At 52.4% G+C, this 21,172-nt stretch overlaps 2 protein-coding genes across 3 annotated transcripts in view; one reads left to right on the top strand and one right to left on the bottom strand.

The window, feature by feature from the left end:
- Nucleotides 1-5,033: 5,033 nt before the first annotated feature.
- HYI (hydroxypyruvate isomerase (putative)) lies at nucleotides 5,034-7,762 on the top strand. The gene is made up of 8 exons (XM_019751086.2): nucleotides 5,034-5,298; nucleotides 5,376-5,487; nucleotides 6,508-6,622; nucleotides 6,834-6,912; nucleotides 7,002-7,051; nucleotides 7,154-7,223; nucleotides 7,362-7,496; nucleotides 7,603-7,762. The coding sequence occupies exons 1-8, from the start codon at nucleotides 5,100-5,102 to the stop codon at nucleotides 7,674-7,676; spliced, it is 834 nt and encodes a 277-aa protein (XP_019606645.1). The 5' UTR covers nucleotides 5,034-5,099; the 3' UTR covers nucleotides 7,677-7,762.
- SZT2 (SZT2 subunit of KICSTOR complex) overlaps nucleotides 7,754-21,172 on the bottom strand; it is a 50,195-nt gene continuing 36,776 nt past the window's right edge. For both annotated transcript variants that reach the window (XM_019751075.2, XM_019751076.2), the window contains 25 exons: nucleotides 20,965-21,129; nucleotides 20,599-20,683; nucleotides 20,285-20,449; nucleotides 20,030-20,197; nucleotides 19,514-19,653; nucleotides 18,912-19,078; nucleotides 18,692-18,789; nucleotides 18,470-18,602; nucleotides 18,218-18,348; nucleotides 17,998-18,098; nucleotides 17,748-17,924; nucleotides 17,283-17,550; nucleotides 17,117-17,196; nucleotides 16,906-17,031; nucleotides 16,580-16,779; nucleotides 14,654-14,744; nucleotides 14,338-14,418; nucleotides 14,184-14,258; nucleotides 11,672-11,885; nucleotides 11,149-11,302; nucleotides 10,885-11,007; nucleotides 10,374-10,779; nucleotides 10,129-10,245; nucleotides 8,738-8,806; nucleotides 7,754-8,635 (listed from right to left, as the gene is read on the bottom strand). In XM_019751075.2, the coding sequence (XP_019606634.2) occupies nucleotides 8,492-8,635; nucleotides 8,738-8,806; nucleotides 10,129-10,245; nucleotides 10,374-10,779; nucleotides 10,885-11,007; nucleotides 11,149-11,302; nucleotides 11,672-11,885; nucleotides 14,184-14,258; nucleotides 14,338-14,418; nucleotides 14,654-14,744; nucleotides 16,580-16,779; nucleotides 16,906-17,031; nucleotides 17,117-17,196; nucleotides 17,283-17,550; nucleotides 17,748-17,924; nucleotides 17,998-18,098; nucleotides 18,218-18,348; nucleotides 18,470-18,602; nucleotides 18,692-18,789; nucleotides 18,912-19,078; nucleotides 19,514-19,653; nucleotides 20,030-20,197; nucleotides 20,285-20,449; nucleotides 20,599-20,683; nucleotides 20,965-21,129 (3,678 nt within the window). In that variant the 3' untranslated portion in view covers nucleotides 7,754-8,491. The remainder of the gene's footprint in view (nucleotides 8,636-8,737; nucleotides 8,807-10,128; nucleotides 10,246-10,373; nucleotides 10,780-10,884; nucleotides 11,008-11,148; nucleotides 11,303-11,671; nucleotides 11,886-14,183; nucleotides 14,259-14,337; nucleotides 14,419-14,653; nucleotides 14,745-16,579; nucleotides 16,780-16,905; nucleotides 17,032-17,116; nucleotides 17,197-17,282; nucleotides 17,551-17,747; nucleotides 17,925-17,997; nucleotides 18,099-18,217; nucleotides 18,349-18,469; nucleotides 18,603-18,691; nucleotides 18,790-18,911; nucleotides 19,079-19,513; nucleotides 19,654-20,029; nucleotides 20,198-20,284; nucleotides 20,450-20,598; nucleotides 20,684-20,964; nucleotides 21,130-21,172) is intronic.

Raw genomic sequence — 21,172 nt, 5'->3', positions numbered from 1 at the left:
AAATCAGGAGGTAGAGGTCATTGGGGACCTACCAGAGGTTCTGAGCAGGTAATATAACAAAAGACCGCTACATTGAGCAGTAACGCGTTGAATCTAAAAAGTAATTACAGTTTAATACAAACAAGCTGAGTCTGTAGAAAATCCTTGAGATTATGATGATACTACAATGAGGATGTTATAAAATGTGATAACAGGTGGTGGTAATGCATACAGAGGGTTAAAAAATTTTTTATTAAATATGTAACAGATAAAAAATATATGTTAATATATGTAAGATATAAAGAATAGTGATAAAATGAAAATACATGACCACACCAATTAGTGTCAGAGAAATGGGAAGACCATTACTTTTGAAGTTTCCAATATTCCCCCCATCTTTTCCCTTCCAGAGGTCACCATCGCCCTGAATTCTGTGATCATCATTCACTTGCTCTTCTTCATAGTTTTACCACAGATATTTGTATCTTTCAAACATCTTACACAAGATATTGTTTGATTTTCCCTGCTTTTGACTTAATATAAGTGGAATCATACTGTATGTATTTCTCTGTGATTTGCCTCTTTCACTCAAGATTATGTTTCCGAGATTTATCCATTTGATGTGTTCACACTGATGTTTTCAATTTGATCCAAACTTCACCTAAGCTCTTTGTATATTACTCTCATACAAGAGCAAACTCAATTTTATCATTTGAGCCACCAACTTTCTCTTCACTTTTATATAAAACGTATGGCTATACTCCAACTCATCTATATATAATTTGGGTTAGTTCCACATTTTTGCTATATGAATAGTGCTGCTATGAACATCGCGGAACCTTTTCCTGGTACACTTGTGCAAGTTTCTCCAGGGAATACACCTAGGAAAGGAACTGCTGGATCAAAGGTGTATGAATGTTCAACTTTTAAGAGATAATGTCATATTGTTTTCCAAAGTGGTTGTAGTGATTTACACTTCTATCACCAATAAATAAATGTTCTAGTTGTTTCCAATCCTAGATTTGATATTGTCTGAGTTAAAAAATTTTGCCAATCTGGAATTTCACTGAGGTTTTGATTTGCATTTCACATGTGAGTTATTATTATTATTATTTTTTACCACATTGGCAAATGCAATCCAGTGATCAAATAAGACTCTGAACTCCACACTCACGTGGTAGCCATTATACGAGTAACTATTTGCAGATTATTGCTACCTTAACTGTCATACTTGTACACATTTTTTGGTTAAGAGTTAAATGCAAAGAATCAAGATTTGTATTAAGTTAGTGTAACACCTATGTTGCAAAGTGTCATAAGGTAGACAGTCAAATGGTGAGTAAAGAAAATAATTTTCATGGGCATTGTTCTCCTTTTGTATTTATTTTGATATATTAAGTGAAAGTATGGGAAGGGAATTAAGGGGAAAAGTGAATCATGTACATCTAGTTTATACACCATTCTTCTGCCCTAAAGGGTATACAAATAAAGAAGGAGTGGACCATTGGGGGCCGGACAAATTTTGTTCATGGTACAAACCCCAGCAAATGGTGGTGACTTTGAAGTCTTAAATAGAATATGCATAGAGATTTACAGTGAAGTATTAAAGGAATTACTTCCCTTAGATGTTACTCTGTATGGTCAACATTGGATTGTAAACACGCTGAAGTTGGGATTGATTAAGTTGTTAAATTTAGTAAGATCACATCCTGATTGGACGACATCCAAGAAACATGCTCTAGGACAAGTCAAAGTTCCAAGTATAATGCCAGCTGCAAACAGGCAAGAAATCACGTGATCTCTATGTACTAGCTGGTGGTGGCCTGTTACTAGAGGCGGAGCTAGAGAAATGGGACATGCCAAGCACTTGGATAAACTATGAGGACAGCCTGGCCCCCAGGTGTCTGAGTTTGCCTGCCTTGGGATGGAGGCCAGCAGTGACAACAGTGAAAGCTTGGGTGCTCCTGATGATGCAATTTGATCTTTCTTCTGTCAAAGCTAGCACAGAAAATAGACCAAGATGAGTTCTACTCATGTATTATTGAAGTATAAACTTACAACATTTTTGAAAAGCAATTTAGTGCAGCCATGAAGAATTTAAACATGTTTCTATTTTTTGACCATGTAATTCCAACCTTAGGAATCTGCCCAATGGGGGTGAGGGAGGGGAGTGAGAAATGGGACCGGACCAGGAGGAAAGAGAGATAAAGAGAAATGGAGGAAAGGGAAGTGAGTTTGTGCACGTGTGCGCCCGCGTGCAAGGAGCGGTGTGGACGGGTGTGGGTAGGTGGCAGTGGTGGCAGCTGTGGTGGCGGGCTCCCAACCCCCCTCCTCCTGAATCCCCCTCTTCCTCCACAGCCCTCTACCCTCATTCTCTTGCCAACTCTGGCCCCAGCTTCAGGAGGGTGCGTGGGGGTGGACAGCATGCCGAACCGCCTCATATCACCAAGAGCTAGCAGTTAACTTCAACATTGTAGTTGGGTCTGACATTTTCTTTCAACATCACAAACTAACTTGTTTATAATCCATTATAATCTTATGGGACCACTATCATATATGTGGTCCCTCATTGACTAAACACCGTTATGTGGCACATGACTGTAACAGACCTTGGGCAGGCAAACACTGTAATGGACATCTCTACAAAAGGAACCGAAGAAACCGATTCAGAAATGGGATTGAGAGGTGCATTAAAGTGTTTTTGTTGTGCATCCACACACATTGACAAAACCCTAATGTCCTTCAACAGAGTAGTACGATAAGTTCTGGGGCGGCCAGGTGTGGAACAATAAGCAGCTAATGTAATGACTTTCAAGAATATTGAAGAACACAGGCGTAAAAATTAAGGAAACCTCAGCTAAAACTGGAGTCAGGAAGGCCTGTACAGGAAGCTCTCACCCCCTACCACTCATTGTCAATTATTCCAAATAGGAAATGACATACCTTGCATCTCCAACAGGAAGGTGTATCTACTTCACTACCCTGGCAGGAGGAAGATTTTCTTCTTGCCCAGCAACAAGCCCAGCCAGTGGGAAACGCCACAACTCAGCCAATGAGAGGTCATGGCCACCCTGAACTCTTTCTTTCAATGAACTTTAATTTTTCTTTTGCTAGTGACTTTTGTCAACTGATGGTCGTCATCACCAATTCAACACCAACAGGAGTCCCCAGTTTGGGGTGTGGTGAGGGAAGAGAGACTTTATTCAGTGAAAACAGTTCAAAATCATGGAACAGCACAGCTCTGAGCCAGCTCAGGTGTTACAACTCTGGTGCTGCAACTCAACAGGGTAAAAAGCAACTTTCAAGGGAAACTGCAAGCATACTCCAGGGAAACAGACAGGAAGATGGCTTATACAGAGAAGAGTTCCTGTCCCCAGACCCTGATTGGTCCGTTCTCATGGAAATGAGGACTCTAATTCCTCACCATTTGATTGGTCCAAAAAGCAAGTCCTAATAGAGCCATTCTGATTGGTCAGTAAAGATGCAAATGAGACTATAGCTACACAGCTCCAATTGGATGGGGAAAATCTCAGTTCTATTGGTTGAATTTTGATCCTAGGCGCTTTCTTATGAGGGTTGACTCATGTAGGAGCATAGTGTAGGTTTGATATTGGGGTCTGTGCAATTTCCCGGAAGTGCAGCATGCTCTGCTTGTGAATTTGAGCCCCAGCACCTAAGAAGAGTCCTTTTTGGCAGGTATATTCTTCTTGGAGTCAACACTTCCTTGTCCCACCCTCTTTTCTATAAAAGCTTTCCATCTTGTAAAACTCCTCCGGGTATCTCTGCTTGTCAGATGAGATGCTGCCTGATTCATGAAACTTTGTTTTTAAAATAAATTTTATTGGGGAACAGTGTATTTCTCCAGGGCCCATCAGCTTCAAGTAGTTGTCCTTTAATCTAGTTGTGGAGGGCGCAGGTCAGCTCCAAGTCCAGTTGCCGTTTTCAATCTTTAGTTGCAGGGGGTGCAGCCCACCATCCCATGCGGGGATTGAACCGGAAACCTTGCTGTTGAGAGCTTGTGCTCTAACCAACTGAGCCATCTGGCTCCCCTACCGGCAGCTCATCGGCAGCCCACAGCAGCTCATCAGCAGTTCGTGGTCTTCAATCTAGTTGTGGAGGGCGCAGCTCACGGGCCCATGTGGGAATAGAACCAGCAACCCTGTTCAGAGCTCCTGCTCTAACCAACAGCCATCCAGCCGCCCTCATGAATCTTTTAATAAAGCCAATTAGTTCCTCATATACTTAGTTGAATTTTATGTTTTAGAACAGGGAAATGCTCACAAAATAATATGAAATGAAAAGCAGGCCATAAAACCGCATATACAGTATAATTAGAATTTTCTAAGAAAAAAACCTGCACATTTATTTTTTAATCTGTAAGGGAAAGTTAACTGGTGAGTGGTGTGATAACTGTTGGTTTAAATGTTCTTTACTTGGTCATACAGCTTTCAAATGTTCCATGATGAATGGATGCTATTTTTATAAAAATACTAAGTATTTGTTAAAGTCCCAATTCCTTCATTTTAACTGGGCCTTGGAGGCAGGCCAGCTCTTTCTTGCCACCCCAACCTCAGCCAAAAGGGTGCCTGGGCTCCCCACCTTCTTCCTGCTTACACCGGGGATAAACTGTCCTCGCTTGGCCCTCTCCTTCTCCCGGAGCTTCCCTTTCTCCTCGTTTGAAATACAGAGGGTGCCAAAAAAATGTATACACATTTTAAGAAAGGAAAAAACTGTATTAAAATCATAATACTCAATATATACCGATAACAAAAGATGAATACAAGTGACCATTTGATGTCTGCAATTACAAGAGGTGCTGAAAGTGGTTACCATCAGTGTAATTTTAATAGTTTTTTCCTTTCTTAAAATGTGTATACATTTTTTGGCACTCTGTATTTCACATTTCTGGACTGTCCACAGTTCTAACAACATGTTGCTTTTCTAACCAAAAAAGGGCCGCAGAGAGCTCCTGGCCTGACTCGCAGCCCTAGCGCGCCCCCAACCGGGGGACCTGGGCCTGGCTCCTCCGCAAGCGCCCAACGCGCCCTCCTCGGCTCCCCGCCCACTTCCGCCTTCCGGCCGCTTTGGACTCTGAACTGCACCGTCGCGCTTACTGGGCCATGGCTCCGCTGCGCTTCTCGGCCAATGTGTCGTGGCTGTTCCCCGAACTCCCCGGCCTCCCCGCGCGGCTCCGGGCTGCGGGCAAGTCGGGCTTCAAGGCCGCTGAAATCGGCTGGCCTTACGCTGAGACGCCCGAGGCGCTAGCGCGCGCGGCACGAGAAGCAGGGCTACAGCTGGTGCTGATCAATACGCCCCCCGGTGCGCCTTGGGGGCCCGGCCGGGGAGCTGGGGAGCCAGGAGCCCTAGCCGGGGGCTGAGGTCCATTCTCTCCGCAGGAGACCGAGAGAAGGGGGAAAATGGGCTGGGGGCCGTTCCCGGGAAGCAGGCGGCCTTCCGACAGGGGCTGGAGCAGGCTGTGCTGTACGCCAAGGCTCTGGACTGTCCCAGGTATCTCATTCTGTCCTCCTCCCCATCTATGACCCAAGACCCTGCCGCACGTGGTTTGGGGTCTGGGAGAAGAAGACACCAGGTGTTGAGAGGCTCAGGTGTCTGAGCGCACTGGCTCTTCTTCACCCCTGCAGTCGCGGTCCTGGTGTATTTTGTGTTGTATGTTACTATCAGTTGGCATCTCTTTCATGCTCCTCTCCTGCTGGGAGCTTAGTCTGACCAGGGAGATAGCAAAGTAAACATAAACGGTGGAGGGATCCATTTGAGGACCAGTCAATTCACTGTGGTTGTGGGAGCGGAGCAGGTACCTGTCTGGGATCGGCGAAAGCTTCCTACAGGTGTACTGATGTTGAACTGGGTTTTAAGGAGTGGACATTTGTTTGATGTAAGGGGCATTCCAGGCAGAGATGCAGCGGCCAGAGGCAGGAAGAGGGTCAGAGATCATGAGACTGTGGAGGTAACTTGTCCAGGTTGGATGTGGCTGAGAAAGATCAGGTGGTGATGGCAGAAGGTGGAAGCTCAAAGTGGGGCTGATTGAATGTCAAATCCTGCAGAGCAAATAGGCTGAGAAGGAACTGGCAACAAGCGGTCATTATGGGGGGGGGGGGGGTGTGGTAGAAATCAGATGGGAAGAAGCTAAGACAGATATAAGAAGCAGAGACAAGCAGCATGGAATTCTTGAGAAGGGTAAAGATCAAAATAATTTCTGAAAGGAGAGACAAGCATGTTTATCAGCTGAGGACTAGGGCCACGGGAAAGGAGAGGTTGAAAGTACAGGAGGGACTGACTAAGTGAGGGACAGGTCTGTGAGGCAGGTGAGGTCTCAGAAGGGCTGTGGGAAAGGGCTTGGCCTTCGGCCGACACATGAGTGTCTGAGGATGCTCGGGGGCCTGCGCGTCAGGGCCAAGTGATATGGACTAGAGACCTGGGGGGTGGGGGGCTGGCATGGTCGGAGGACAGCTGGAAGGAGGTGCTTCTGTGATGGACCCCAGGGCCCACTCCAGCCCCATTTCCCCACAGGATTCACCTGATGGCCGGCCGAGTACCCCACGGTGCTGATCGAGCAGCAGTCAGGGGTGAAATGGAGACCGTTTTTCTGGATAACCTGAGACATGCAGCTGAGGTTTTGGCTCGGGTGAGATGGCAGTGAAAACACATAGACACGCATACTTACATGAAAGTGTGTCTGAGCATGTGCAGGGGGGTTGCAGTGTGGAGAGCAGTGAGGCACAAGGCTGGCCTCTGGCCCAGGTCAGAGGGACTGGTGAGGGGCTTGACCAGCGGCTGAAAGGTGCGGGACAAACCTGGGGAGAAGTGCTCTATTCATGGATCCAACATGGTGCTAGGAGAACCTCGTGGGACTGCTGGAGCCCATTAACACCCGCATCACTGACCCCCAGTACTTCCTGGATACGCCCCAGCAGGGTAGGACCCTTAGCCTGGTGCCGCCTCCTGTCGCCTTGATTCTTGTGCTCTCCTGGAGTGTCATGGCTCCCTCCTGTTTTCCTTCCCAGCGGCAGCCATCTTACAGAAGGTTGGAAGACCCAACCTCCAGTTACAAATGGTAAGTGGAAGAAAGGGAGTGCCTCCCAGAGGGCCCTTGTTCTCCAAATCTGGGAAGAATGGTGGGGCCTGCGGGTTCTCTGACTAGTCATCTCTGCCCCAGGACATATTCCACTGGCAGATCATGGATGGGAACCTGACAGGAAACATCCGGGAGTTCCTGCCCATCGTTGGTGAGAGGGTCCCTTTCTTTGCTCCTTCCTTGTCTGCTATGCTGCTGCTTCTGTCCTCCCACTCTTCCAACCCCCTGCATCTGTCCCTCCGGCCTTTGCAGGAGCCTGGGCCCCACATCTGCCCATATCTGTCCCCAGGGCATGTGCAGGTGGCACAGGTGCCAGGCCGGGGGGATCCTGGCAGCCCTGGAGAGCTGAACTTCCCCTATCTATTCCAACTGCTGGAAGATGAAGGCTACAAAGGCTTCGTAGGCTGCGAGTACCAGCCTCAAGGTGAGGAGTGGGCCCTGGGCGAAGGGAGCATTGGAGGGGCAGGTATCGGACAAGGGCTGTTTGCTTCCTCATGGGTTGAGATGCCGCTGCCTCCCTCTCCCCTCAGGAGACACAGTGGAGGGCTTGAGTTGGCTACGCTCCTACTGGGATAGGCGGGGCCACCCACAGGCTGGCCAGTGAGGTCCTGCCCTCCATCCACGTGCTTTTTGGGGACAGTGAGTTGAGCATCCCGAGTCTTTGAATTAAAGACAATCTGCTTAACATTTTCCTATGTGTATGTTATTGGGAGAGGGGTGACACACAGTGTCTAACACTTCAGTTTCTCTGGGTCACTTCCCTTCTGTTGAGAAGGGACACAGCTCATGCTCAAGTCCTCCAGCTTGTGTCAGTGTTGCTATGGAGATGGGAGAGCTTTGAGCCCACCTCCTCATGTATAAATGAGACACCAGGGGTCTGAGAATAAAGGGATTTGCCCATTGTCACTGGTGCTTCAAAGGTAGAGCTGGGATTGGAACCAAGGTATCTTAGCTTAGTGGCAATGTCCAGCAGTGATGTCCCAGTGGGAAATGAAGACCAGAGGGCTCAACGTGGGAGGCGGGTGGCTGACAGCAATCAAAGACTTGGAGGCAGGATTCAGACACAGGAGCTCTCGGGTGAACGCTTGCCGCCTGGTGCGAAGAATTGCTGGGACTCCATTATGTGAGTGGGAAGGAGGAGTCCCCTTCTGGAAAGGTCCAGGGTCCTAAGAGGAGATGGGCACCTCAGTGAGTTCACCTCACCCCTTGGAGCTCTGGGTTGATCAGAAGCTGTGAGTGTTTTGGGAGGGCGGCCCCTGCTGCCAGGCTAGGGCTACAGACCCCCCCATCCCAGATATATTCACAAAGCTTCTGTGTGTGGGCTTGCACTGGGGCACAGAAAGGCTGGTCAGTCTGCTTCAAGTGGGCAGTCTTAGAGGTCCACAATTCGAAGAACAGTCACATTCACTAGTCCATTCCTCAGAGGAGACGGGTCCAGAGGGTGAAACAGGCTGTGTTGATGACGGACTCAAGGTGGTGGTAGGTGGACACCAGCTGGGCAGGGGGGCTCTCGCTGTCCTGGGGCTGTACTGGGAAGGGCTCTCGGAAAACCACTGTCAGAGACTGTGGGGAATACAGTCGAGGTACAGTGGTGAGAGGTGGAGCATTTGGGGTACAGCCTCCCACTAGGCTGATACAAAGCCCCTCACCTCACCCTGTTCTTACCGTCTTTCCCAAGTGGGAATCCAAAAACACAAGAACAAAACAGTCAGTGAACTTCTGATTCAGCACAACCTGCGCAAAAGACAAAAATGAGATGGGAGTGAGGTGTATGTGACCTAAGGAGGCAAAGACCTTCCTTGAAGCGTCCTGGAAGTGGGACCAGTCTGAGGAAGGCCTGCTTCCATCACCACACCTGACCTGCTCTCGTCACCCAGAACCTCATCTCCAAATTGAACCTCAGTTCTCATCCTCCCTGGCAGCCTGTCTACCCTCGTTAGAATGAAGCTGGGGGGCTCGACTGGAAGGTTCCTGAAGGCATCTATCTAGAGGCCCCGCACAAAGCTGGCACTGAAGCCTACAAATGAAGGGAATTCTCACCCTCGACACGACCCCTCCTGCTTCCTCTCCTGTCTGGATCTTGTATCTCTCTGACCTCCCCTGGGACCGTGCTCTCATGTCTGTCCCTAACGCTCAGCTTTGCAATCTATCCCCTGGGTGATTTTCACTGGCAGGGCTGCAGTGACCCAGCTATTCATATAGATGCTGCCTACACCTCTCTCCTGAGTGCCAATCCCCAATGTCCACATAAACTTAGATTGTGGTCCTAGAAGGTCTTTATGGTCTCAGACTTATCACCCTTGCCAAGCCCACACGTGCTTCAGCATTCCCACCACCTCCTGGAGGCCCCATCTGCTCACAGCAGTCCACACTACTGCAGCCTTACCCTAAAGAACCTCAGCTTGTCTGGACAACCCATCTGAACACCTTGAAACTAATCTTCCCCACAAGCACTAGGCTGCAGGACAACTATTTCTTTTGAAGCCTTCTCTTGAATGTCTCCTTTCCTGGACCACTACTCTCACTGGGCCCATTTCTCTAGTCTCTTAATCCCCACGTGTGGGCCCACCCCCATAGTTTTCTCTCTACCTGTCCTGAACAGTGCTTTCAACTACGAATGTGTACACCAGTCAGCTGGGGATCTGGCTAAAAGGCAGGCTCTGAGTCAGTGGGTCTGGAGTGGGGCCTGAGAGTGCATTTCGATGCTGCTGGTGTGAGGGCCACACTTTGGGTAACGAGGCTTGAAAGCCCAAGAGGTCCTTTCTGGGGCTGCAGCCTCCAAGACAAACCATAGATGAGGTTCCAGAGCTTGGCCCTCAGGGTCTCTAGCCAAAGCCGCTGAAGGCAGAGCTCTGGGTTGTCCTCAGGGAATCACATGCGTGGCTCGATGCTCAGGGCTCACAGGGTTTTATGTGTATCTGCAGTCCCATCCCATCTAGGCCTCTCCAGAGCAGAGCTTGTTTGGTCAGGCTGGCGCTCCTTGAGGGGACACCTGTCACTCTCTGATGAGGATTTCTGCTGAGTCTACCCTTTCTGAGGAGGGTCAGGGGACTTACCAGGTACTGAGTTCCCAAATCTGGGCTCTGGAAATGGCGACAGCTCTGAGGAAAGCGGCTTAGGAGAACCTTGATCAAACTCTGATACCAGGAGACGGTCATAGACAGGAAGCAGTCCTGGGGGACAGTCGACAGGCCTGGATCTGCTGTCCCACAGCTACTTCTGAGACCCTTGCACCCTTCACCCTGGCTGCCCATGGAATTCCTCACAACATCCCAGCCCCTCTTGGAACCCACAGCCTTACCAGCTGGGGGTCGATGTCCCCAATGGACTTGGCATGGACTGCTTCTAGGAGCTCTTCCAGCTCAGCCAGGGCAAGGCGCCCCCCAAGCCGCAGCCGATCAGGCCCTGGTGGCTCCAGTAAGAAGAGGCGCTTCCACAGGGTGTCCCGGCGGCAGTGACCTCCCGCTAGCCGTACCAGTTGAGCCAGCCGCGCCCGGGCCACGCCCACCTCTGCAGCCAGTGGGGGGAACAGAGGAGCTGGTCCAGGGGCCAGACCAATCCCCGAGGCCTCCCTAGGGCTACCAGCTGAGCTCCCAGGAGCCTCTGGCTCAGGGGGCAGTCTGGGCGGCTTCCGGAACCGGCGCAGGTCAGCCGTGAGTCTGGGGAAGAGCTCTCGTTGGCTGGTAAGCACCACGAAAAACTGCAGCCTGCGGTGGGGAGGGGACAAGAGTGTGGTGGCTGCAGGAGGAGACACATGGCAAGGGCAGGGGCCAGGGGGCAACAGGCACGTTCAAGGTGGGGGATCTGCTGACCGTAGAACATGCCGCTCTGCCTCTCCTTGTTCTTCAAAGGGTGCAGCACAGTGACAGACAAGCAGAGACACATCAAAGTCATCCTGGTGACGAAGTCCCTCAGAGTCCAGGTAGGAGCCCGAGCTGTGCGGTGGGGATGAGATGTCAACCCTGAGATGCTAATAAAGCCAACCTCACCCAAGAAAACACGGGTCTCCCTACTGCGAGGACGGCCCTGACCACAGTTCCATCAGAGTGCGTGCAGATGTCCCCTGTCCACCTTACCTGTGCCAGGCCGACACCAGGGCGTATTCATTATGTTCTGGGCCCCCTGGCCGGGCCATCCGCAATGGCTTCATGTGGTAGGAGCTGGCATGGTCAGCCACATAGTTGTACAGCTGGTGGGCAGCAATGAGTGGTGTGGGGAGCTCCAGTGTCCCTAAGGGGCAAGTTACAGGAGACAATGAGCCTGGGACAGGCACACTTATCTGGGGGGGTTGAGCGGTGAAGAGTCCTGAAGGCTCTGCCTTTCTGGGGAGCTCCTGAGGTCCTGTGGAACATTGAGATGGGACAAAGTGGCTTAGGACAGACAGAAGGCAGGGTATACAAAGTCTAAACTGATATGAAACAGACTGTGAAGAAGTTAAGACAGAGACATGGGGACAGGGTCCAAATGCTATGAGGTGATTAACAACATGGGATGGAGAGACGAGGTCTGGCCCTGGGAAGTGGTCCCAGTGGCCATGGCCTGGAGACAGCTTGTGGCCTGTTCTTTTTCAGGTTCACTGGCTTGCCCTTGGGCACTGACCTTGGTAAATGTGATTGCGGCCGAAGTGGGGCCCATCAGGGTGGTGGGCCAGGAAGTGTCGCAGGAAGGTGGTGAGGTGGTAGCCGTGCCGCAGCACCAGGTGGGCGCCCAGCACGTGCTGGTGCACGAGGCGCAGGTGGAAGTCATAGCTGAACGAATGCACGTGCATCAGGTCCCGCACCTTGTCACACTCCTCCGTGAACAGCATGGACAGCTGGAGGTGGGAGGCTGCGTTAGGAGGTGGTGGGACAGGCTGCCCAGCACCCCATCTCCCTCCCTCTCGCATGAGAAAAGACAGCTCAGAATTCACCCTGTGGCTCGGGCCTCCCCTCGGCCAGACGAGCTTCTCTGGGAAGCCCTCCTCACTATATTCTCTTTTTTATACTGTATCGTAACTCTGTTTACATGAAACCGACCCCTTGAGAAGATGGGCCTTTTTACTCCGTATTCCAGATTCCACTAAAGTCTGGCACAGGGTCACTGATGCGACAAGTCCTTGAGTGCCTGCCTGGTACTGTTCTAGGTGCTAGGGATATACACTAGGACATAGAAATAAACCCCTTCCCTCAAGGAGCTTACATCCAAGTAGTGGGGAGATAGGCCCATAAACAGTAGGCAGTACATAAGTACAGAGCATGCAAGAATGTCGTGTTATGGAAAAATCCAGTACTAAAGCAGTTACTGTTTTAAACAGGTGGTCAGGGTAGGCAGATGTGTATTTACTATGAGGAAGTTTTTCCTCGCCCGCCCCTTCCTTCCCTTCTCTCCAGCTTTATTTTCCCATCAAACTGCGTGCTCTTCCCACGTACATCACATACTCTCTCTACACTTTTGTACGTGCTGTTTCTTTGCCTGGAATGCTGCGCTCCCTGGTCCCCAAACCTGGCTACCTCCTCATTCATAAAGCTTCATCTGGGACATCCTGCCAAGGCTAGGCCAGGGTGGGCCTCCTCTAACTGATCTGTGAATGAATGGATGAATGAACCGTTGACGCAGGAAGAAAGGAAGGAACAGATGGAGCTGATGCGTCTCTTGGTGAAAATCACCATTACTGAAAGTGTGTTAACAACTGGCTCTGTGGTGCTAGAATGGCAGAATCTACATGACCATTTCCTGGGGGACACTGGGCCTAGGAGTTAATAGGAAAGGAAATAAAACTGTAGAAGAAGCAACAGCCTAGGAGTCCGAGTAGCCGCATGACCTTGGGTAAGTCACTCTCTGATTCAGTTTCCTTATCTAACATGGAGATGAAGTAAAGGTCTTCATCAAGTTAGAGGCAGGGTAATAACCTGCAGTAACCAAGGATGAGCCTCAGAGTCAGAGAGCCAGTACTGGCCCCCCAACTAGCTGTGTGTCCTGAGGCAAATTCCTGATCGGCGAGGCACCTGTTTCCTGATCTGTACAGCAGGAGTAAAACTCCTCTTCACTTAGTGTATATACTAAGCACTTCATAAACAACAGCAATAATACAGCAATCCAGAATTCTAAGTAGGGTTAGAGATCAGGTAAGTAGGAGCAGAGAGAGCCTAGCTGGATGGGGATCAGGGGGAAGAGAAGCCAAAAGGACTTCAGGAGGCTCAAAAGAATAAGGGGGGTGGGTCCTTCCCGCAAATGCTACAGCCACGCATGGAAAAAGGACCTGCCTAGCCATAGCTCCCTTCTGAACTCTGGCCCGAGTGGGCTCCTGCATTTAGTCACCCAGCTTTTCTGGATCACATTATCCTGTGATGACTGGATTAGGTGTCCATACCCAAGTCAAAGACAACCAGCTGACCCGATATGAGAGGAGTCTGCTGTCTGGACTGGACGGCGACAGACCGGGCCCAGGCAGATCCTGGTCTCTCAGAAACTAGGTGTGAGGCACAAAGAGGTAACAGGCCCTCACATGACACGTTCGACAAGCTGACGGAGCTGCACTCACTCAAGTACAGCAGGCTTCATTCAGGTCCCTGACCTCACTCGACCCTCTCACTCATTCTGAGCATCCTGAGTGCCTGGCCCTCATGGGGTACAGAGGCATAAATAATGACTAAGGGACAGGTACACCGCGTGGGTGGGAACTCTAGTCCATGTTCTAAGTGTTAGTGACTACACTGACAATGCCAGGCTGTCTCCAGCTCTTGATTAGGCCAGGAATGCCCATGGCACCGACGTACCCATGTGTCAGATTACCCGCTATGCCCAGATGTGCTCACTGTCTAACTCTCTATGGTTCTGGATGGACCACAGTGCTAGGCTCCTGTCAGTACCAGAATGACCCCAGGCCAGACCAGCCACTTGTGATGGGTGGGCTGCCTTCTACCCTCTTGCTATAGCTGAATACAGCTCTGGACCACCTGCACAGTGAAACTGGTGGACGGTCCAGTCACCAGAATGACCTCTGACCTAGCCAGCCACAGCACCAGATTGCCCCTGGGCCAGACTGCCTATGCATTGCTTTTACTGGTCACAGCACCCTGGGGATGGACTTACTATGCCTGAGAGCCCACATTCCTCTGTCCCTTCCACATACCTGAGAGTTGACGGCTTGCCCCATGGGGATTCGGGAACATTCCAGAGCAAACTGTTTGACACAGAAGTAACAGCCCTGGAGAGAGGGTGAAAATGAGGGCAGGAGGGCAGTGACAGGGCACTGGCTCTCCGCACTCAGTACCCCTCCTGCTCACCTGGAAAGTCAGCTCCATGAGGATGATGCCCCCGGGCAGTGCCCGCTGCAGGTGGTATGTGGTGACTGGAGAGCCAGTGCTCTGAAGAAAGGAAAAAGATGGATTCAGAGGCAAGGGTTGGGGGTTCCCCAGTCTCGGGCCAGTAAGAAAGTCCTTTGGGTCATTGACTTTAATGGTGTCAGGCTGGGATCAACAACCTCAGTCATCACCCAGGCTCACTGACCTCAGGACCTGGGGAAGTAATTCAGGCTTAATGACACTGGTGTCTGGGGCATCACTGAATCACTGTCGGGGAAGGTACATGATGACGTGTTACCTTGGGGCTCCCATCAGTCTTGGTTTTAGGGCAGGAGAAGGAGCCCCGACCCTCTGTTCCAAGGATAGCCATGGCCCGCAGCCGGCTGGTGCTGCAGGAAAGGAAGAGGGACAAGAGGATGAGGCAGGCCCGCGGGATGAAGGATCATGGCTAGCAGACTCACCATCTGTTTCACGTGGAATTGTTTTGGAGGAGACAGGACTGGAGAGGGCAAGAACCTGCCCAGGGTACCACACTGCAGGCCAGGCCTAGACTGCGGGGCAGGGCTCTCTACACAGCAGCTGCTGCTGTAAGGAGTCGTGGGAGCAGTGCTCAGTGGGGAGGCGAGCAGGCCTCTACCAGTGAGAGCATGAGGGTAGGGCCAGAGAGGCTGCTGAAACTATGGGGGACACCCATGAGGGGGTGGAGGTGTTGGCTTATGGGGGGGCAGCAGGAGAGGGTGAGAGGGGAGAGGGTCATGTATGTCTGAGGTTTCATTAGGAAAGTTCAAGGACATGCTTGATTCCCTGGTGAGGGACTTTCCTCTGAAAGGGAAAAGAGGTCTCTCCTGACTGGGGAACGGCACTTTCTGCATTCCACAGGCCTCCTGTTCATTTCTCAACTCAAAGGCAAGGGGAGAAGAGAAGCAGTGAAGGTACTGTGAGCAAGGACAGAACAGAAAGGGCCAGCAGGACCCACTTGTTACACTTAGGGGGTAGAACCCGTCAGAACTCTTGCTGGAGGGGTCTAAGCCTCTGGTGAGACAAAATGTCCCATTTACTCCTCAGTGAAATAGGAATAAGACCTACCTAGTGATTGGTGATGGTTAAAGACTGGTGACAGAGAAAGGCCTGACTTTAAATTTTGCTCTAGAGACGTGTTTTAATCTAAGGTGTTTTTTGTTTTAAAAAGGAATTCAGATTTCTGAGAAGACCATAACTGAATGGAAAGTAAGCAAACGAAAGTCTCTCAGAAAAGCTCCAACAGCCGGGACCTGGCTACCACGGGCAGCAAGCGGGGCAACTCCTCAGGGTGAGAGACGGGGGTGGGGGGGGTGGCGGGGGTGTCCTGGAGGCACAGGCCTGTCCTCTCTTCCTGAGGCCTGGAAAAGAGGGGGAGGCCTGGGCGGCGCAGAGCTGGCCATGAAAACACTAAGGAATCAGAATTGGTTTTCTGGGCCAAGGTGGTGTCTTGAGTAAGGAAGTACAATTACATTTACTAGCTTGAAAAGGCATCAAACTAAAAATAGAGAGAAAATAAACTCACAAATCCAGAGACATGAAAGGAACTCTGTGTAACGTGAACAGATACTTTCCCATCAGGCATTGGGAAGAGGCTGGGAACACAGAATCTGGAGGCTCATATTTGAGAAGAGTGTAGAGCAGGGCCACACAACTGAGAATTTGAGATTTGATACAGGAGGAAAAGTGGTTGTGGACTTGTCACTGAGCTCTGGGGAGATGGAAGGTGGTGACAGAGGGGCTGCCTACTTTCCAAGACTCAGACCTGTCACTACTGGCCAGTGAGTGAACATGACCAAGAGGCCAGAGGACAATGATGCAAGTAGGCCCAGTGCAGGGGTCCTTGGCGAGAAAGACACCTAACCTCGGCGAGGAAAGGATTTCCTGGGCCAGGAACCATGTCAAATCTCAGGAGGGGTCAGTGGGGTCAGTGGGGTGATCAGGACAGCAATGGTTAAGAGCCAGGTCCAGAAGCTTGGGTGCGTGTACCAGATCCACGTGTGTGGACTATGGATGTAAGACGTATGTGGGCACGAGCTCTGTGAGAATGGACACAGATCTGAGAGTTCCACGAGATGTGCGTGAGGGCTGCACGGAAGTGTCTAAGATCCTTGTGTGTGTGCTGGCCTAGTGGGATGAACATGCCCAAGGCCTGAGCTGTCCACGTGGGACCCATGTTAACACAGGAAGGGCAGTGGGGCCTCACCTGCGGGCGGGCGAGGGGGGCCGCAGTGGCACCAGCGCAAAGCCCATGCTCTGCAGGTACTGCACGTACTGCTGCAGGAAAGCCAGGCTCAGCTCCTTCAGCCAGGGCTCCTCACGGGCGCCCGGCGGAGGCACATCCAACGACTCACAGCTTGCGGGGGCCTCCCGGCTCCCAGACCCTGACTCAGGGCGATGGCGCCGCTGTGGGAGTGGAGAATAAGGCTGGCTCTACCCACTGTCAACCACCCTAATGGGGGTGGAGGAACTGAGGTCACTGTGGGGTAAGAGGAAGCCCCAGGGGAGATATCCAGGAGTCCTGAGCCTCACCTGCCCCTCAGGTGGCCCACAGGTCTCCGGGGGCCCATGCAGCCAGGCAGCTGGATCGAAGAGCAGGGCTGTTGCACAGTAATGCACCAGGCGGGATGACTGCTTCAGGGTCTCCAGCTCCCCAGCCTGGGGAAATGGGGCAGTGAACACTAGTGCTGATCAGGGAAGGGTCCCAGGACGCTCCTGGAGGGTGCAGGTTTGGGCCACTCACACTGATGGGCATGCTGGCTGGGGTGGAACGCTGCTGCCAGGTCACAAACAGGTTCTCCATCTTCATCTGGCGCTCCAGCTCTGGGGTTAGAGGCATTAGCAGTGGCCCCCATGACCTCCCAGACTCACAGATTGCCCCTGCCCACTGTCTGGCCCAGTGTCCTCACCTCGGCGCTCTGTCATCTTGATCTCCAGGAACTGCTGTCCATGGTAGGTGACGGGATCAGGAGGTCTGGGCACAGGGCCGAGTGAGGAGCTGGGACGGGCAGCTGTGATATCCCTCAGGGCCTCATCGAAGGGGAAGGTGTCCAGGGGAAGGGGACCCCCACCCCGAGAAGACCCACTCAACCGGCCTTGCTCACGGCTCAGAGGGGGGCTGGCACTCCGGATGAGGGTCTCTGCTTCCATGGTTGGCAGCAGAAATGGGTTTGGCTCCTGAGAGAGATGGAGCCTCACAATGGGTTCATGGCCTTTTCCCTCAGACCTGTCCCACCCCATGGCCTCCTCTTAGACTCTCCCTCCCCACTACCTCTGCCCTCAGTCTGTCCCCTCTGCCCTGCTTCAGGGCTGGTGCTTCCTTAAACCGACCCCTCAGCAGCCAGAACTAGAGGCGGGAGCCTGAGCAGCAGCACCTTTTCATCCCGCACGGGGAAGTCCAGCTGGCCGTAATGATGGAAGAGTCCAAGCTTCTGGCTGAGGAGGCAGAAGATGAGATGGGCGCGTGCATTCTGCCACTGCACGAGGCGAACCAGCGCTCGGCCCAATGCTGCCCCCAGGTCTGGAGCCCAGTTGTAAGTCAGCAGCTGTAGCTAGGAGTCGGGGGTCAGGGTCAGTGAGATCATATAAGCCCTTCTCCCACCCAGCCTCTGGCCCCACATCTACCTTCTTGTCTACGACCTCCAACAGCAAGAACCTCTGCCGTGGAGCATTTCGCCCTGAGCTCCCATCACCTCCTGGCTCGAAGCGCTGCAGGGCTTTGGCAGCTACAGGGTGGGGGACAGGAACAATGGGGTCTGGAGGCAGATTCCACCCTGGCCTTGCAGCGTCAGAGGCTATCCCATCAGTCACTCTAAACCCAGCCTTCCCTAGGCCATGCCCTCACCCTGCTGGGTTGGTCTCCTCCACTGCAAGAAGTTCCTTCCCAGAAGCAGCAGATGCCTCTCAGCTGCTGGGCGGGGAGTTGGGCCCAGTTGTCCAAGTGAACAAGGACTGAAGATGTCTGGCTCTGAACCCCTAGTGGGAGGGAGGGACACACAGAAAGCAGACTATCTATGGCCCCATCCACTGGCCATCACTTCCCTGGGTCTAGGCCTCCACCACTACTAGCTCAGCCTTCACGAGACCCCAAACTCACAAATGCTGCTCAAAGACGCGGACACTAGTGTCTCCAGCCATTGAGGTGGCAAGATTGGTGAATTCAGACAAGACGGATGGAAGGAGGAAGCGGGACACCACATAGGTGGAGCTCCTGGACACGGAGGCACACCCTGGATCCAGGGTAGAGAAGTCACAGTGAGGCTCCGGGATGGGGCCCAGGCCACGGGGTTCGTGATGGGAGATGGGGGCTGGGTCTTACCAATTTGAATCATGAACTCCATCCAGCACTGAATAACGTGAGCAAATACAGGCTGCAGGGTCCCCACCTCGCCCTCCTCTAGCTGCATGGTCCGGCGTCTGAAGACACAGCAGCAGTAAGAACCTTGCATCAGCAGGCAGTAAACAGGACGTGTGTTTACACAAACCCAATACCCACCCGTGACTTCACACCTCACCTCCATGACACAACACATACATACCTTTGTCTCTGCGCTCCAGAATCTGGGCCTGGTACCCGCTCAGTTCCACCAGGAGTCCGAACATTTTCAGTTTTGTGACGCCTCCGGCCCCGAGTGTCTTCTGGCCGATCCAAGACAATGTCATCAGTTGTTTTGGGGGAACCCAAGTCCCCAGATTCTGTTTTACTCTGGGGGCAATGCAGTGAGTGAGAAGGGGTTATTGGAAAGGGGAAGGGGGTAGAGGGTGGAGGCATCGTGGAAGGGTAAGAAGAGTCCAGAGGACTGGGAAGCCCGGGTTCAGGCCCTGGCTTCACGGGGGTGCTTAGCAGCCTTGCGCAGGCTACTCAACGTTCCTGAGCCCCGGATGCCTCCCTGGTAAAAGCCCTGCGTGTCCTGAAGGCTGTGAGGATCTGACAAGAAAGGTGGAGGTGAAGGCACTTATACGCTGAGGCTCTCTCTATGTCACTGAGAACTTGCCACCTTCTGGAAATGCCTACCCAAGGGACAGAGTAATTTTACATAACAGGTGATCTGAGGCAAGGCCTAAAAAAGTTTAGGGGGAGCTGGGAGGCAGGCAAGAAAGTAGATGTCAGCTTCACCACTTCCTCCCATTCTCCCATTACCAGCATATCCCAGAAGCTACGCCGGCCAGCTTTGCTGGGGGGAGTCACAGGCTCCCCAGGGCCAGAGCCAGGGCCAGGGGGAAAGGTGCTGGCGCGGCCTGCAGGGCTCTTGGTTTCCAACGACCCGCTCCTGAGACTTCCTGTGGGCCAGACATTACAGATTCCCGTCACTAGCCATCAATCCCCATTCCAGACAACCTAGCCCCAAGGCTGCTGTGGCAGTGACTTACCACTTACTCCACCTGTTAGTGAATGACGGTATATGTAAGTGATAGTACATGGCTGCTTGTGTTTGTGTGGAGTGAGTTCCTGAGGAGAGTCCCCTCTCTAAGCAGGTAACCCTAAGCGTGCACACGTTTCTGCCAGTGTGTGTATCACCTTGCTGATGCAGGCAAGGGAATGGACACTGTGAGTGTGTCTTTCAGATAAGGCCTCTGTGAGGTCTTCCCCCATATTGCACCCTTACCTGAAACACCATCTTGCCTGGATCTGTGATGTTCTCTGGCCCCCACATACCTGGGGACGTGTCCTCTGTGCATAACGAGGCCGGCAGCAGCCGCAGCTCCATGATGGCATCAGCCAGGGCCTGACGAGCTGCTCCTCGGAGTTTCTCCTCCAGCTGCACAATACTGATGTTCCCCTTTTCCCACACATCCAGGCGAAGCCGTGGGGCTCCACTCTGAGCTGCAGGAAAGAAAGGGGGTCACTGGAGGGTGCCCCTAGTTCCCACAGCACCAACTGAACCCCCTTCCTCTGACCAAGCTGCCCCACCTGAAAAACGGTCCGGCACGACTGAGCAGCGGGTGACCTGGGTCAGTTGTTCAAATTCTTCCTCTTGCGTTAGGTCTGGGGGCCCCGGATAAGAGGGGGACCATGATGCCAGTGAGATGGGGGCTCCTTCCTCATCCACAAAAGCTAGAGTAATGCAGGCAACTCCTGGGTAGAAATCCACAGGAAGACTCAGGTCTGGGACTTCCAGACTCCCGCTTCCTCTCCCCCAGACCCCCTCAGCTGCAAGCCTGGGCAAGGCCCTTTCAGCCACGAGACAGGAAAAGCACCAGCCCTCGCAGCGCCGTACACTGTACCTTTGCCCCCAGTGCCCTGTCCACCAGGCTTGTTATACAAGTAGATGTCCAAGTCGGGGAGGCTGCCCTGTGGTGGGAGTGGATGCTGGGGAGAGAACAGCCACAGAGCATTAAGATTAGGCAAATGGAGAAAAGCCATCAGGGAATGGGTGTCCACAGTGGGGAACGGGGGACAGGCACACACAGGAGCACAGCAAGACACAGGTAGGTAATAAAGGTGTGTGGGGGGGGCATGAGGGTACACCGTATGTGGGCAAAGGTACATATGGGGTTCTGTAGAAAACAGTTACACAGTAAGGGCGTGTGTGTGTGGAGCAGGGAGGCCTGGGTGCACGTGGGTATAGAGAGAGGTAGGTGAACTCTCACCTGGAAGTGGTTCCGGCTGTTGCTGTCTGTGTACTTGGGAGAGTGCAGGAAGATGAGCAGGTTCTGCCGCAGGTACCAGGCCAGGGCAGGAAGCCAGGGCCTGCAGGAGGTGGGTAGGGCCAGATGCAGCACCTCTGAGGGCAGACTTCCGGGGGGCTGGATGAACTGCAGAGAGTGGGAAGGGGAGTCGGAGCTGAATGAGCAGGTT

This window comes from Rhinolophus sinicus, linkage group LG06 (assembly GCF_036562045.2).
Source record: "Rhinolophus sinicus isolate RSC01 linkage group LG06, ASM3656204v1, whole genome shotgun sequence".
Classification (NCBI taxonomy): Eukaryota; Metazoa; Chordata; class Mammalia; order Chiroptera; family Rhinolophidae; genus Rhinolophus; species Rhinolophus sinicus.
Note: the sequence above shows the minus strand (reverse complement) of the source record. Positions and strands in the feature narration are given on the sequence as shown.